The sequence below is a fragment of the Propithecus coquereli genome, unplaced genomic scaffold (assembly GCF_000956105.1).
Source record: "Propithecus coquereli isolate 6110/MARCELLA unplaced genomic scaffold, Pcoq_1.0 Scaffold620, whole genome shotgun sequence".
Classification (NCBI taxonomy): Eukaryota; Metazoa; Chordata; class Mammalia; order Primates; family Indriidae; genus Propithecus; species Propithecus coquereli.
In genome coordinates this window covers 730,670-746,756 of record NW_012152175.1, presented here as the reverse complement: position 1 = coordinate 746,756, position 16,087 = coordinate 730,670, and the positions used below count along the sequence as shown (strand labels likewise).

The window sequence follows — 16,087 nt, the reverse complement described above, 5'->3', positions numbered from 1 at the left end:
ACATAGATAACTTTTAAGCTTTAGTGCAGCAAAAGACATGGGAAACGCAGTTGAAAGACAGATGACTAACAAAGAGTAAATAATTGCAATATTTATAACGCACGAAAATTAGTACTCCTAATTCAGAAGTTTCTACAAAAAGACAATCCATCAGCACAATACAGAGAGGGCTTCAACAGAGAAGTCAAAGGAAAGGCTATGTGAGATTAGGAAAAAAAAAAAAAACACATGAAAATATGTGCGACCTCACTAGTAATCATGGAAATTAAAAGTAAAATGAGATCTCTTTCCCCTATTATATTGGAAAAACTTTCAAAGGATTGCTAATATCTACTTTTGGCCAAAGAGCAGACCACTGATAGAAGTGGAAATTGGGACAGCCTTTTCGGAACATTATGTGGCTTTACCTATCCAATGTTAAATCCACAAACCGTTTGACCCAGTAAGTTCCCTCCTTAGGAATCTATTCCAATAAACATACAATGCTTAAGGATGTGTGCATAAGTTGGTTCCTTTTGCAGAATTATTTGGAGTAGGAGGAAAATCAGGATAATTAAACGCTCTTCTGTAGGAGGATGGTTATTACGTAAACGATGGTGCAGTCATGTTATGAAATACTATGAAGCTGTTAAAAAGAATAAACTCGAGCTGTGTTCTGAGTGCCATGAAGGAAAGTCTATGCTATAGTGTTGAGTAAAAACAGGTTTTTACAACAGTAGGCATAGTGTGTTTTGCTTTTATCTTAAGAAGAGTGTATATATCTTTCTCTATATATGTATGTATATCTGTATACAAAGGCTGTCCGGAAAGTATCCAGCCACGGATGCAATGGATACATGAATACAATGGCTGGATACTTTCCAGACAGTCCTCATATAATTGTATGTATGTATGTGTAACATATTTATGTTGAGGGGATAGGCATGCATTGGGGACTGAGCGTCTGGGGTCAGAACACAGGGACCCTCTCCTAGGCTCCCTCAACATTTCCTGACAGCCAAGCAGGAGCCCCTACAGGGAGCAATCGGGGTATCATTTACCCTCCTCTCCCTGCTGATCCCTGAGATCCTACTGCAGAGAAAGGGGCCAGGGTCGGTGCTATGGGGCCCAGGGTCGTGGCTAGGCATCCTGTAACTCACGAGGTCTCCTCTGTTCGCTGCAGGATTGTGTGCGAGATGGGGGAGGCCAAGCCCAGCCAGCACGCGGGCTTCGTGGAGATCTGCGTGGCTGTGTGTCGACCCGAGTTCATGGCCCGGTCCTCGCAGCTCTACTACTTCATGGTGAGTCCTGGCCACCAGCGGCCTGGCAGGAGCAGGCCACAGACCTCATTACCACAATTGCTGGGTCCCTCAAGACCTCTGTGGGCAAACCCAGGGCAAGAAGCCCCTGTGCAAGCCCCCCTAAATTCGTGGGAGTCCTGTCTTATAGTGAGGGAGAACACAGGCTTTGAAGTCTGGAAGATCTACCTGGATTCAAATCCAGACTTTGCCGTGCCTGGCTGGGTGGCTGCAGGTGCGTTGCTTTAGCTCTCGGGGCCAAGTGTCCCCATGTGACCAGGTGGCACGGGAGGTAGGTGACAGTGTGGACTTTGCATGGAGACTCCTGGGATTCGAGCCTGGGCTGTGCCACTTCCTACCTGGGTGAACTTGGGCAAGTTACTTAATATTTATGTGCCTCAGTTTCTTCATTTGTAAAATGGGGATAATAAGAGCATCTACCCCATGATCTTGTGAAAATAACATAAAATGTGTTTATTACTTCTAGTATCATTTCTTTTATTATTTCTGCAACTGCCACCTGTGTGCTCACGGCCCATCATCCTATCGCCCTCATTCTCTCCACCCACCCCAATGTCTTGGTCCCTTTTCTGCTTCCATGGAGAATGCCTGAGGCTGAGTAATTTATAAAGAGCAGACATTTGTTTGGCTCTCGGTCCTGGAGGCTGGGAAGTCCAGGACTGAGGGTCTACACCTGGGGAGGGCCCTCTGGCTGCGTCGTCCCACGGCGGAAGGTGGAAGGGCAGGAGAGCACTTGCAAAGGGGTAAGAGAGGGCCAGACTCGCTTTTATAACAAACCCACTCCCCTGATAATGAACCCACTCCTGCGGTAGTGACATTAATCTCCTCTTAAAGTCCCACATCTCAGCAATGTCGTACTGGCGATTAAGCTTCCAACCTATGACTGTGGGGGACACATTCAAACCAACGGCCACTTGCCATCATCCCATCCCGTGGCCCCTTTACCCCTGCCCACATTTCACTCCCCACCTCCCCCACCTGCCATCTCCCTCCACCCACCACCCCGTCCCCATCCCGTGGCCTCTCTGGGATCTCACCCCAGTCCTCGAATTCCCTCTAGCCCGCACCCTCCCATCCCTGCAAACACTGCCTGGCAGGTGGTTCTGGGGGACAGGGGCTTTGGGAACCCCTTGGCCCTGTGATTCCAGGAGGGTGGGGACACATGTACATTCTCTGCCACTCATGATCCTGAGCTGCTCTTGGAAGCCAAAAGCCTGAAGTGTTGGATTTCATGCCTGGGCATCAACTGCCCTGAAATATGTCATGGAAGTCTGGCTTTCACCTCCCTCTCCCACCTCCCCTCCCTGCCTCCTCCCTTCTTCCTCCTTTCTCTCCTCTGCCCTCTTCCTTCTTCTTCCTTCTCCTTCAACCGGTGGCCATTTATCCCCGTGCACGATACCTCCCGCCAGATTACTGGATAAATACTTGTTTGAGCTGAATTTTGTAATGTGACGGCTCTGGCTAAAATGATGAGTAAGACCCTCCCCAGCCCTCCCTTAGGAGGTCCACAGTCTGGGAGGGGAGCTATGACCCCTCAGGCACGAGGACTTGAGCACAGACGTGAATGAGATCAGGGCCAAACCTCAGAGAGCTGCTCCCACCTGGGCCAGCGGCTGTGTCCCCCACCTCTGCCCCCAGGAAGCCCGCCAGCCTCTGGACATGGTGGCCGTCACTGAACACGCACGGGGAATGCATATAACGAGAACATGCACATGGGCTGGGGTTCATGGAGATGTCATTTCAACAAATAAACTTATTTGTTTTAGATTTATACCCCCACTTTCTTCTGCAATGAGGAAATTTCTAGGTTAAACCTGGTACACATTAAGACAACCAGTGATAAATGTATCCATATTTATATATGTACATATATAAATACATGCATGTACACATATATTGTATATTATCTATGCATAGAGAGAAAGACAGAGAGAGCGAGATCGAGACAGAGAGATGATACTCGCCAGGTATTTGCTAAAACCAGCCACGAAATCTGGCTCCGACGTTACCCGAGGTGGAGAGGGAGGGGACTGCTGCACGGCCACCGCCAGCGCTGGCGTCCTTGGCCCGTCCACTGCCCAGAGGAGTTTTCCAACCTGTGGTCATGGCGGTGGCCCTGATGACGGCACTAGAGCCACCCCGACCCCATTAAGCTGAGGGCTCATTTGAGCCTCAGCTGCCTCCACCTGGGGTCTCTAGCCAGGCCTCCCGCCTCCGTGACCAGATCACAGGCCACAGCCACGCAGGTGTCCCGCCTTGGTGGCTACATGGCCCACCTGGGCTGTCGGCTCCCATGGACAGTGTGTCCTCTTCTCTTGGCTGTCCCATCCGTGGCCTGTCCCTAGGCCTGCAGTGCTGGTGGGCTGGGCCCAGCTTTCCCCTAACTCCTGATATCAACCTGGCACCCTGCCCCGAGTCTTCCTTTTCCCATTCTCTTTGCCACCACAATGGCCTCCTCAAATCTTTCCCTTTCCTGTCTCTCTGCACCCCTTGTAATCCACCTACCACTTCGGAAACGCCACTGGCGTCAGGTCAGCTGTTGTCCAGGCTCCTGGCCCGTTCACCCACACACCCAGTCCTGCTTCTCCAGCCTTTTTGTTCTCTGCTTCCCCCCTGTCCCCATCTCCTTCCCTGGCTGCACCGAGCCGGGGCCCCTCATTCCGCAGAGCCCGGAACATGCAGACCTGAGCTGTGGGTGCCCTGCGGCCCCTGCAGACCCCCCAACAGGGACTCCCTCCATGGGTCCTCTCTGTGCCCTGCTCCTCTTCTCAGAGAGGACCCCTCCCACCCCTGCGGAGACGAACTGACCGGCCTCCACAGCTGCCCAGGTGATTCTGAAGCACATCCTGGGCGAGGACCCCTGGCCCCCACACAGGGAATGACAGCCCTATGCCCGGTGCACTCCACTCTGTTTTAATTCCTATAGCGAGCCTGTGTGTTAGACATTAGAAAGTCCCCTCTGCTCCCAGGAAAGGTGTCATCTTGCCTGCGTGGTCGTTTCTACCCTGGAGCAGGCTGTGGTTGTAGTAAGGGACAACGTGATTTTCCACGTAGTGGGAGGCAGTTCCCGGCAAGGCACCAAAAGATGGGAACAGGCAGGGAGAGGGAAGGGGTGGGTGGGGAGGAGGAGAGGCAGGTCAGGGAAGGTGACAGTGGATGCCACAAGGCAGACAGATAGGCTTTGGTCCCAGGGGCTCTGGGGCTCAGACTTCCATCACTTTTCTGGCAAGAGGAGTCTCTGAGGACCAGCCCTGAGGCCACATGTCTGCTGGAAAGTGTTTCAGGGAGGAGGAAGGGTGCAAGGCTCCCCCCACCCCACAAAGCTCCTAGGAGTTCTGCGTAGAAATGAGGGGCAGACATCCCTGTGAGTCTCCTCAGGGAGTCGGGAAGGGACACAACCCCCCTCTGTCATGCTCCCCGGTGGCGTCCCAGAGCCCTCACTGCTCGCCTTCCCGCTCAGCAAGGCAGCTCAGGGGTGGCACTCTTTGGGCCTGGAGTCCTGGCACAGCTGGGAAGCCCCTCCCCAGGGTCATCTGGGGACTTGGGGCATTAGGGGGAGCCCCTCCCTAGTGCCGAGGGTGGGTACAAGGTTTGGGTCTCCCTCAGTTTCCCTCCACAATCAGGCCAGACTCTGATTGTGGGTTTATTCACCCAAAACCCAAACCCAAACGCCAGGGCCAAGGCCCCCAATCAGCACTCGGAGCTGTCACAGCTGTCGCCAGAGGTCTCCGTGCAGGGAATGCTTCTCTCGTTCTCTGTACCTCCATTGTGGAGACAGGCGAAGAGGTGGCAAGGAACGCGGAATCTGATTCCCCGTGCAAACCCACCGTGAAATATTTATGAAGCATGACTTGAATAATTGATAGTTTCTCACAACTCTAAAACATGTCTCCATAACATCCTCTCCCCACCCCGGAATAATTCCCTGCCAGCCGGCCCCTTGACAGCGCCACCGCAGAGCTTGCCGGGATTTCCTCACTCTACCCCTTCTAGGACCCCTCACCTGCAGGCTGCCAGGGAGCACCCACCCCCATCCCCCATCTATTGTAACTTCCTTGCGTTTTTTTCTTCCTTTTTTTAAAATTTCAAAATATTAAGGGGGTACAAATATTTTTGTTACGTGGATATCTTGTGTAATGCTTGGTTTTGACTATATCTCTCTAGAACTATCTGTGCCTCGAAGCCCATGTGCATGGACTCTCTCTCTTTCTCTCACTTTCCCTTCCCTCTCTGGGGAGGTCAGCAGTGCCCCTTTACAATGGGGCAAAGGGACCATTTGGAGAGGTCCAAGCTATAGAATGAGAAAACTTTCAAGGACAGTAGAGATAACCACTTTTTTGTCTAGACCCCTGATTTTGTGACCAGAGAGGTTAAGTGTCTTGTCTGAAGTCACATAGCATGATCCAGGCAGAGGTGCCAAGGGAGGCCTCTTTCCACAGCCTCATCCCACCCTCTTCCTGGTTGAGCCAGGAACAGAGCCACGCTTACAAGCTGTTCCTTGGCTTGGCCCATGGTATGGGGATGCCAGACCTGGGATCCAGAGACAGGACACTGGGAGCTGCCCGGGGCTGCAGTCCGTGTGTATCCCAGACCTGGACGTGCACATGCCAGGCAGTGGGTGTGCAGGCTCTGCTGGGGCCTTCCTTCTCCGGAGGTATCACTGAGCAGGGGAGGTTGCCAGCCACTCCCAGGAGCCCAGGAGCCTGACTTTCTGTGCTGAATTCTTTAAGGGGGAGGTAGCTGGGGAAGGGAGAGAGAAATCTTCATTTAAATGCAGATACAGGCTTCTCACCTGGGACTGAAGAAAGTTTTTCCATTAAAATGCTAATGAAAGAACAAACTGCAACTCCAAATCCCCCGCTGTCAAGGGCTTTTTTCTGCTCTGCCCCCACCGAGAACCCCACTCCTCACCAGTCCCATCCTGGCCCAAGGCTACCGCAGCCCTTGACAGCAACTGACCCTTTTTCCGTCTCTCTGGGAGTTTCCCTGGGGCCCTCCCACACCATTGCTCTGCCCTGGGTGCTGTGGGCAGCTCTCTGGAGAGACCATGGAAGGAACAGTCACCTTCCCAAGAACAGAAACTGTAGATTGGAGGGGGGTTTAGAACTTGAGCTCTGGAGTTAGATCTCAGTTGTGCCACTTTTTAGCTCTGTGACCTTGGATAACTTACTTAACATCTCTGAATCTCATCTGTAAAATAGATAATAATACCTACTGTATAGAACTGATTGGCGATTAAATCATATATGTACCTATCTATCGCTACAGATGAAAAACATACAGCCTAACACTTAAAAAATCAGTACATGGCAGCTATTATTATTACTGGTATTAGTATAGAGATGCAAATTCTCAGGGTCCAGAACATTGTCTGTCTACACTGTTAATCCAAAAAAACCCAAACTCTGTGAAAAATGTAAAGAGGGTTATTCTGAGCCGAATATGTGTGATCATGGCCGCGGGAGCCATGCCCAGCAAGTCTTGAGCAAGTGGTCCCTAGGTGGCGAGGTTACAGTTTGTTTTTACACAGGTGAGGGAGACAGGAATGGCAGGTAAAATCAGAAATCAATACACGGAAGGTGTGCACTGGTTTGTCCCAAAAAGGCAGGACATCTTCAAGAAGGGTGGAGGCTTACAGTTTATAGGTGGGTTCAAAGATTCTTTGATTTGTAATGGCTAAAGAAATAAAGCTTTGTCTAAAGCCTTGGAATGTTTTAAGTTAAGGAGTTAATCAGAGACAAGCCACAATACTTGAGGGATTCTGTTAAGCAAATTGGTGGCCTGCAGTGATTTAACCTTTGCCCTGCGTGGCCTTGGGTCTTGTTAATAATTTAGTACCTTATTGTCACAAACAGTCTGTTTTGTCAGTCTCGTGATCTCTGGTTTGACATTATGCCAGTCAGTTGTCCTATCTAAAGTCTAGAAGGGAGGGGCATGAGGAGGCGTGTCCAATCTTCCTTCCCGTCATGGCCAAGTTTTTCTGGGGTCCCCTTGGCCAAGAGGGGGTCAGTTCAGATAGCAAGAGGGCTTGGGATTTTATTTTGGTTAACAATACAAACCTAACAAACTGCCGTGGCTCTCTGGGAGGTCGCCATTACTAAGTATTCCAGAAAGCAGCTGGGGGAGTGGGTAAGGCCTCAGGCCTGCCCAGAAGCCCCCTCCATCCTGTCCTGGCGGTGTCTCAGGCCACATCCTTTCTACACAGACGCTGACTCTCTCAGACCTGAAGCCCAGCCGAGGGCCCATGTCTGGGGGCACCCAAGTGACCATCACCGGCACCAACCTGAATGCCGGCAGCAACGTGGTGGTGATGTTCGGGAAGCAGCCCTGCCTCTTCCACAGGTAACTCCCTCTCCGCAGCCCTAGGAGAGGCAGGGTTAGACAGGAAAATCACCTGAGGGCAGCTTGGGTGCCCTTCAGAGCGGGGACAGGCTGCCAAATGCAGGGACTTCCCAGGCTAACTCCTTGGACGTCCTTCCTCCTCCCTAAGGCAGTGAGCGTTCTCTTTGGGAGACCTGCCAGGCTGGCCCACCTGGGCAGGCCCGTCATGCTGCGGCCCCTTCGTTTGGTGCCCCCACGGCACCCACTCTGCAGAACCCTGGGGTGCCCCAGAGCACAGTGTGGACTCCACAACTGGAGCCCATTCACCAGGGTCAGGTCCTGTCCAGGTGCTGCAGAGCCAGCTGGGCCTGCCAGGAACGGATGGGAGCAGCGACCCCAGATGGGCATACCTGCTATAGCTGGCGTAGGGGGCAGGAGGGAGGCAGGAGGTGCATCCAGCGAGGACTCGAGGAGATGTGGCCAGGGACACACCCTCAGCTGACCCGGGGGTCTCTGGAGAGAGGTTTTCTGCAGGGGGCTATGTTGAGGGCCGTGACAGACCTGAAATCAGGCCAGGACAGGCCTGGCAGCACTAGTGTTCAAGAAGCAATTATTCTGACACTTGTTAAGGTGGTAAGGAACACTTTATCCAGGACTGTTGCAACTGATGTCACGACTGCTGCAGCAGGGGAGAGAGATCAGCTCAACTCCAAATATGACAAAGACAGCTGGGGATGGGGATTTACAGCCAACGGGCAGAGTGAGGGGTCTGGGGTGGAAATCACTAAGAGGAGCGTCAGGGGCAGGGGGGCTCTTGCTAACCCGACTTAGGATTCTGGCTGGAGGCAGGCCAGGGTGAGCAGGCACCAAGGCATGAGGAATTCGATCAGTTGCCAAGGTGATCACGAACCAGGTGTGGGGGCTTCTCACCAAACAGACCTAGCAGGATCCAGCAAGAACAGGGCTGTGCAGACAAAGACAGGCCCGAGGGTGAGGGTCAGAGGAACCTGTCCAAAGTTGGGTCAAAGACAGCATCTTGTCACTGGCCCTCGAGCTCTGTGTCTAGGGCAGCGCTCACCCACCGCCTCTGAGGACCCCTGACCTAGGGCCACTGTCCTCCTTTCACCCAGGCACCCAGCTCCGTCTCTCTCCCCTCCCTCCAGGCGATCTCCATCCTACATCATCTGCAACACCACGTCCTCAGACGAGGTGCTGGAGATGAAGGTGATGGTGCAGGTGGACAGGGCCAAGATCCACCAGGACCTGGTCTTCCAGTACGTGGAGGACCCCACCATCGTGCGGATTGAGCCAGAGTGGAGCATCGTCAGGTAGGAGCTGCCCCAAGTGGATCTTAATGCCTGCACACCCGTTTCCCTTCCTGGCTCTCAAAAGCTGAGAAAAGTTCTGGGGTCCCAGTCCTGCTCGGGGTACTGATGAACTGGGGTTGGTTCCAAGCACCCCCAGATCAGACCTTTGTCCTGTGTCTCCCTCCCTCCGCTGGGAGCATCTTTGTGCAGGACCCGGCCTGGAGGCCAAGCTCCGACCAGCAGGAGCCCACCTCTCCCAGTTCGAGGACTGGCTCTGTGCTGAGGGCCCTGTCCCCATCCCACAGTGACTGTTGGGGTACCAGTCCGCTTCACTCACTTCTGGCAAACGTGGGCAATAACTCTGGTCCTGCCTTCAGGCTGAGGGGTGTGGGAGAAGGAGTCAGATCAGGCTTGACTTCTTGGCCTGCCCTGGAATGAAGCCATGTCCTGACCCCAGAGGCCCCCTCCAGACAGCATTTCCTGTACTCCCGGAGCCTCCCGACGGCCAGTCCTCGTCTCAGCGTGACCGCTAGCTGCCTGTTTATGTTTGTCTTTCCCTCTGCAGCAGCATCTCCAAGGGCAGAGTTTGGGTCTTGTTCCCTGGTCTTTCCCGGTGCCCAGCAGTGATGCACTGAATACATCCTGGAGGGAGGGACCAGGCATTTGATGCTGTTAGAGAAAGACCCTGGGGCAGGGACTGGAGACCTTTGGTGCTGGTTCTCGCTTAGCCACTCACCTTGGGCGGGTTGTATACTCTTCCTGGGCCTCCACTGCTGGGGATTTGGGAACTCCAGGGTCTCTAGGGTCTCTTGGGTGGTGAGTCTCACGTTGGGGGAGGAGCTGCAGCCACACAGCAGGGGTCTGCCTTTCCAGGCCCTGGAGGACAAGGAATGAGCAGGTGCTACAGAGGGCATCCTCTTGGCAAGGCCCAAGATCACTGGGAAAGCTCTGTGTCGGGCCACGTGGGGATGGAACAAGGGCTTGGGCTCAGAAGACGTGGATCAGCCCTGCCCCACTGCTTTCCAGCTGGTGACCTTAAGAGTTATCTAACCTCCCTGGGGCCAGAGCTCCTCACCTGTCACCCCCCTCACGGGCTCTGAGGGAATTAGTGAGAGGCAAAGGCGCAGTGCAGCCCTGAGGGTGCACGCCTCCCACTGTCTGCTTCTGGGGGAGCAAACGGGCAGCGCACACAGAAGTGGCCTCCACGAGCTGAGGCAGGGCAGGGATGCATCCAGTCCAGGGAACAGCCTTTTAAACCAGGGGTCAGCAAACTCCGATCCGTGAGCCGAATCTGGCTGGCCACCTGCTCTTGTAAATAAAGTTTTATTGGAGCACAGCCATGCTCATTCGTACATGTGCTGTCCGTAGCTGCTTTCTCACCACCACAGCAGAGTTGAGTAATTGCGACAGGGACCACATGGCCATAAAGCCTAAAATATTTACTATCCGGCCCTTTGCAGAAGGAGTTTGCCACCCCTGCCTTGAACCCAAAGGAAAGGAAGCCTTTGCCTGCTGAGCTGAGATGGGCTATCCTCAGCAGCTGCTCTGTAAGGCCCAAACCTCCTAAGCTTTAGCCACGATCTGAGAGCCAAGCGGGCTGTGCCGTAGACCAGGCCTCCTCAGGGTGTCCACACTGCGAACGCACTCGGTGAAGCGCGGCCACGGACATCTGGTCATCGTTGTCTTCCCCTTGGCTGCTGAGACGCTCATCCTTACTATTATGCAGTCAGCTTGTCATCCTGGTCCCCGTGAACATTATTATGCTGCCTGGTTACCATGGTCCTTACTGTCATAGCTCAACTCGATTACCGTCCTCATCGAGTGCCATTGCTTTTCCGGTGCTTATGATTCACACGCCTCCTTCTTTCTCCCGGGTCAGTGGCAACACACCCATTGCCGTGTGGGGGACACACCTGGACCTCATACAGAACCCCCAGATCCGCGCCAAGCACGGAGGGAAGGAGCACATCAACGTGAGTCCTGGGCTGGTGAGGCTCGCCAGGCTGCCACTCCACGGGCTGCTTCCCCAAAGGGTGGGAGCTTCAAGGACTTTCTGCCCAAACGCGGATGACCCACAGCCTGGGACACCCCTGAGCACTGGGGCGGTGGGTTGGGGGCAGCCACAAGGGCAATTTCACTTCTTGGCGTGCAGCCATGGAGGAGCAATGACTCCGGGAGTTTCTGGGCTTTCGTACCCTTACTCCGTCCTTCCAACTAGTCCTTGCCACACCCACTGTGGGCAAAACCGGAGCTGCGTGCCACCTGCAGAACTTATTCCTGAGTGCCCCACTGTGTGGTCTGGCTACAGAGGAGCTATGACTCATCCGCAATCCTCCCGCATCGACCCCATGGCATACCAACGGCATACCACCCAGGAGGCCCGGTGTGTGCACTGGGGCGGCGGGCGTGTGGGAAAATACTGCATAGACCCCCGCCTCCGGCTTGCCCTGCAGATCTGCGAGGTTCTGAACGCCACTGAGATGACCTGCCAGGCTCCAGCCCTGGCTCTGGGTCCCGACCACCAGTCTGACCTGACCGAGAGGCCTGAGGAGTTTGGCTTCATCCTGGACAACGTCCAGTCCCTGCTAATCCTCAACAAGACCAACTTCACCTACTACCCAAACCCCGTGTTTGAGGCCTTTGGCCCCTCAGGGATCCTGGAGCTCAAGCCCGGCACACCCATCATCCTAAAGGTGCGGGAGGGTGGTGGGCAAGTGGGGAGGAGGGAGGGCGCCGCTGCCCGTCACAGACAGAGCCAGGAGTCACGGGGTCCTGCCACATTCCACGGCCAGCATCCCTTGCAGAAGTTGCAGCATAGCCCAGATCTGATAAACGTTCTCTCTGCATTTGTATTGGGAAGAAAACTCGCTTTATGGGCCAGTTTCACACAGGGCAGGCAGATGCACCCTGGCTATTCGACTCCCAACCTTTGTTTGTCTTGAGAGTCCAGGAACTGGGAGGTCAGAAGCTCACACTGCTTCTTCCTACATGGCCTTTCGCAAACCACAGCATAGGGCTTCTTTGCAGCATGGATTGCAAATTAATTTTAACTCATATGACAATTTGAATCAACCAGTGGTGACTAACTCCTACTCTGTGTTAAGAAAGATTCTGAGGCTGCATCTAGGTTAAGCTGAAAAGAGTACTTTGACTATTGATTTCCTGCGGGGAGGAAGGAGCAATGGTGGTATATTCACCATGGATATTTTGGACTTATTGCCAAAGGTGGCCTCTTCAGCTCACCAGCAGGATGGGACCTCTGGGCGGGAGGACCTGGCAGCCAGGTGACAGCAGTGGTCCTGACTCTGAGCTGGGAACTGGGGCTTTCCTGTCCATCTAGGGCAAGAACCTGATCCCACCTGTGGCCGGGGGCAATGTGAAGCTGAATTACACCGTGCTGGTCGGGGAGAAGCCATGCACTGTGACCGTGTCTGATGTGCAGCTGCTCTGCGAGTCCCCAAACCTCATCGGCAGGCACAAAGTGATGGTGAGGCTGGCGGGCCCCCGCCCCAGATGGAGTGGGCACCATGGGTGCGGATGTGAGGAGTCCCGCTCCTTCCCGGGCCACCGGGGCTTTCCGGGAGGGGATTCTAGCCCACCGTGAACTTTCCTTGTACCTACCTCACACCCCAAGTCCCACTTTCGAGCCTGTCTCTTCCGTATTGTCGTTCTTTCCGTACTGGCTGGAGCAGCAACAAGGGAGTGCAGAGCAGCACCGAGTGCTGTGCTAGGTCACCTGCGTAGGTGAGAGAGCCTTCAAGGACAAGGCCGTGCTGGCCCGAGGAGGTGCACAATACCATGTTCTGTGCCTTAGTCGTCCACCCATCTAGTGGGGGTGAACCTTACTGGAGCCCGTCGCTGGCGCCACGGCACACTGTGCTGACGTCCCAGCTGAGGGCTCTTTCTTTATGAAGATGACAATGCTGAAAAAGAGGACCTACGGGTTTTCGGCTGGGGGTGGCCTCACCTGCCCCTTCCCACAGCCCCCACGTGCCCTGCCGTAGGTGGCAGTGATGAGACTCCTCCCGGGCAGTGCTTTCCCTCATCCCACCCTGGGTGACCCAGGACTCTTCCCCAGGCTGCTCTGCCCCCATGCCCAGCTCCCTCTCACCCGGTGTGCCCGCAGGCCCGTGTCGGCGGCATGGAGTACTCCCCGGGGATGGTGTACATCGCCCCGGACAGCCCGCTCAGCCTTCCCGCCATCGTCAGCATCGCGGTGGCCGGCGGCCTCCTCATCATCTTCATCGTGGCCGTGCTCATTGCCTACAAACGGAAGTCCCGTGAGAGCGACCTCACGCTGAAGCGGCTGCAGATGCAGATGGACAACCTGGAGTCCCGCGTAGCCCTGGAGTGCAAGGAAGGTACTGAGTGACGAGGTGGCCCCGGCCCATGCCGGAGGCTGTGTGTGTGCATGTGTGTGTGCATGTGTGTGTGTGCACATACGTGTGCGTCTCATACACAAGCAAGCAGGCGGGCAGCAGGCAGCAGTGTGGAAGGCCGTGCGTACTACCTGCAGAGGCCTGAGCCCGTGTCCAGATCAAACCCATGCCTGGCAGGCCCCACCCCGGCAGCACCAGGTGAGCTGAGGCCTCTCTGCCCTCTCCTTCAAGGTGTCAGATTGGGATCATTTAAAGCCCCTCCTAGAGCAGCCTCCAGACCCAGAATCCTGGCTGGGTGGGCTTTGCACTCTACTCTAGGGGAGGCCTGGGGCTGTCCTGACGTGACACATTCCAGCAATCTCCAGCTCCCTTCCTTGAGCAGGAAAGTAAGCTGCAGGGCTGATCTGTGATTTAGAGGGAAGAGTGTTTCACAGATTGTATTTTAAAAAAAATTACAAACACCATCATAAAGTGAAATCAGCTGCACTAAATCCGAGAAGGAAATTTAGGCATCAGACTCTTGTAAGCCCCAGGATATCATTTTGTGAGATACCCTGGGAGGATCAGAGCCGGTTCTTTGCCGTAGATTTATACGTGGCGTAAACCCGCCCTGTACCTGGGGCTCTCACATCACACCGAGTCCCGCCAGGGCGGCCACGGCTCTTTTTGATGGGAAAGTGGATCCATTCCATCCCCTCTCCACATCCTTCAGCTGTCAACACAGCATCCGCCTTGTGGGACTGTTAATTACTGCCTTTTATTATATTTACGCTGCTTAATTTTTTTCTCCGCAATGTACTCTTTCCTCTAATTAGGTGTAGTGATTAGAATCTCTTTTATGTGTGGCAGGCACGAGGCTTTGAATGTTGGAAGAGCTTGGTGACTTCAAGGAAAGCTGCAGACCGATAAAAAGCCAACCCCCTCCTTCTCCTCCCCAGAGGCTGCGCACCCCACCTGGGAGGGGACAGCCGTGGGGAGTGTGAACGTCCCCAGCAAGGGAGGACTCAGCAGTCAGACAGGCATCCAGCCCCCAAGTATCGGTGGAGGCCCCAAGAGGGAGCCTTGGCTGGAGGAGAGCTGTCCTCAGGGTGGGAAGGGGGATCCTACAGCAAAGGACTGTGGGATCAGTCATGGCAGCACTTTCCATGGGTTCCCAGAGCTGGCTGCTGGATGTTTGCAGGGCCACGTTGGCACAGCAAAGGTATCTTCTTAGGGACTTTACAGTCGGCCAGGATGTCACTCACTCACAAACCCATGGGGCGCCCAGCCTGGCCCTTCACAGGCCTGAACTTCTGACATATAAACACACAAGTGTGTGTACACACACTGCCACCCACACATGCCCGCCACTCATAGACATGCTCACACGCTCACACACTCATGCAGCCACACGCACTCATACACACCGACATACACACTCAGGCACTTATGTACTCACACACTGACATACACACTCACACCCCCACACACACCCATACACACCAACATACACACTCATGCACTTACGTACTCACACTACACACACTGACATACACACTCTTGCACCCATGTACTCACACTCATACACACCGACATACACACTCATGCACCCATGTACTCACACTCATACACACTGACATATACACTCATGCACTTATGTACTCACACTCATACACACGGACATACACACTCATGCACCCATGTACTCACACTCATACACACACCCATGTACTCACACTCATACACACTGACATACACACGTGCACTTATGTACTCACACTCATACACACCGACATACACACTCATGCACCCATGTACTCACACTCATACACACTGACATACACACGTGCACTTATGTACTCACACTCATACACACTGACATACACACTCATGCACCCATGTACTCAAACTCATACACATGGACATACACACTCATACATACTCATGCACCCACACACACTCATACACCCACACACACTCATACACACTGACTTACACACTTATGAACTCACACTAACACACTTTCGCACACAGTGATAGACTCACACTCAGCATTTGTGCAGCCACCCTCATGCTCGTGCACACTCCTATAAGCATGCACACACGTGTTCCTCACTTGGGACATACACGAGTGTTTGCGGGGACTTTGGTGGCAGCACATGCTGAAAGGCCTGTTGACACCCGTTTTACACACACACATGCACACATCAGTGCAGGTTCCACTTGGATGCCTTTGGGCTATCTGCCGTCAGGGCCACTCTACCTGGCAAGAACCCCAGTGTCCGTGTGACCAGAGCAGAGGGAAAGGGGTGCAGGCAAAGAGGAGCAACAGGAGACGCTCCAGCAGAGTCCCCTTTGTCCTCCTGGCACAGAAAGCCAAACCCGTGGGCCTGAGGTCCTCTGTGCAGGCTGGAGCTCCGCCAATGCACGCGGAAGGGCGGGTGGGGCTCCTGTCGGCAGTTCCTGGGGTGGCTGTGTTGTGATTATGTGACCGTCGCAGCCCACTGTGCTTGCTTTTGGGGGTTCTAGACCCATCTTGGGCCTGTGAATCCCATCTGAGCTCACTCACCAAGTATTTTCCCCTATTCTTGAGTTCATATAAATAGAAATACTGGGGAGCAGGGGATGGGTAAATTCACACCTAACGGGAGTGGTTCGTGCTGCCCGGAGGACGGGCACGCTTGTAGCTCTGACGCGGGCGATGCAAAGGCAATTTATGTGACCAAGGCGTTTGTACCCCCGTAATATTCTGAAATTAAAAAAATAAAAAAATAGAAATATTGGTTAGTGAATGTCCACTGGC

General features: G+C 54.1%; 1 protein-coding gene across 1 annotated transcript in view; it reads left to right on the top strand.

Annotated features, from left to right (window-relative positions):
* Window positions 1-16,087, top strand: part of PLXNA4 (plexin A4) — a 353,895-nt gene that overhangs the window by 294,095 nt on the left and 43,713 nt on the right. Inside the window, exons 13-19 of the mRNA XM_012659563.1 lie at window positions 1,163-1,280; window positions 7,504-7,640; window positions 8,783-8,947; window positions 10,806-10,899; window positions 11,380-11,619; window positions 12,267-12,413; window positions 13,053-13,287. Of these exons, the coding sequence (XP_012515017.1) occupies window positions 1,163-1,280; window positions 7,504-7,640; window positions 8,783-8,947; window positions 10,806-10,899; window positions 11,380-11,619; window positions 12,267-12,413; window positions 13,053-13,287 (1,136 nt within the window). The remainder of the gene's footprint in view (window positions 1-1,162; window positions 1,281-7,503; window positions 7,641-8,782; window positions 8,948-10,805; window positions 10,900-11,379; window positions 11,620-12,266; window positions 12,414-13,052; window positions 13,288-16,087) is intronic.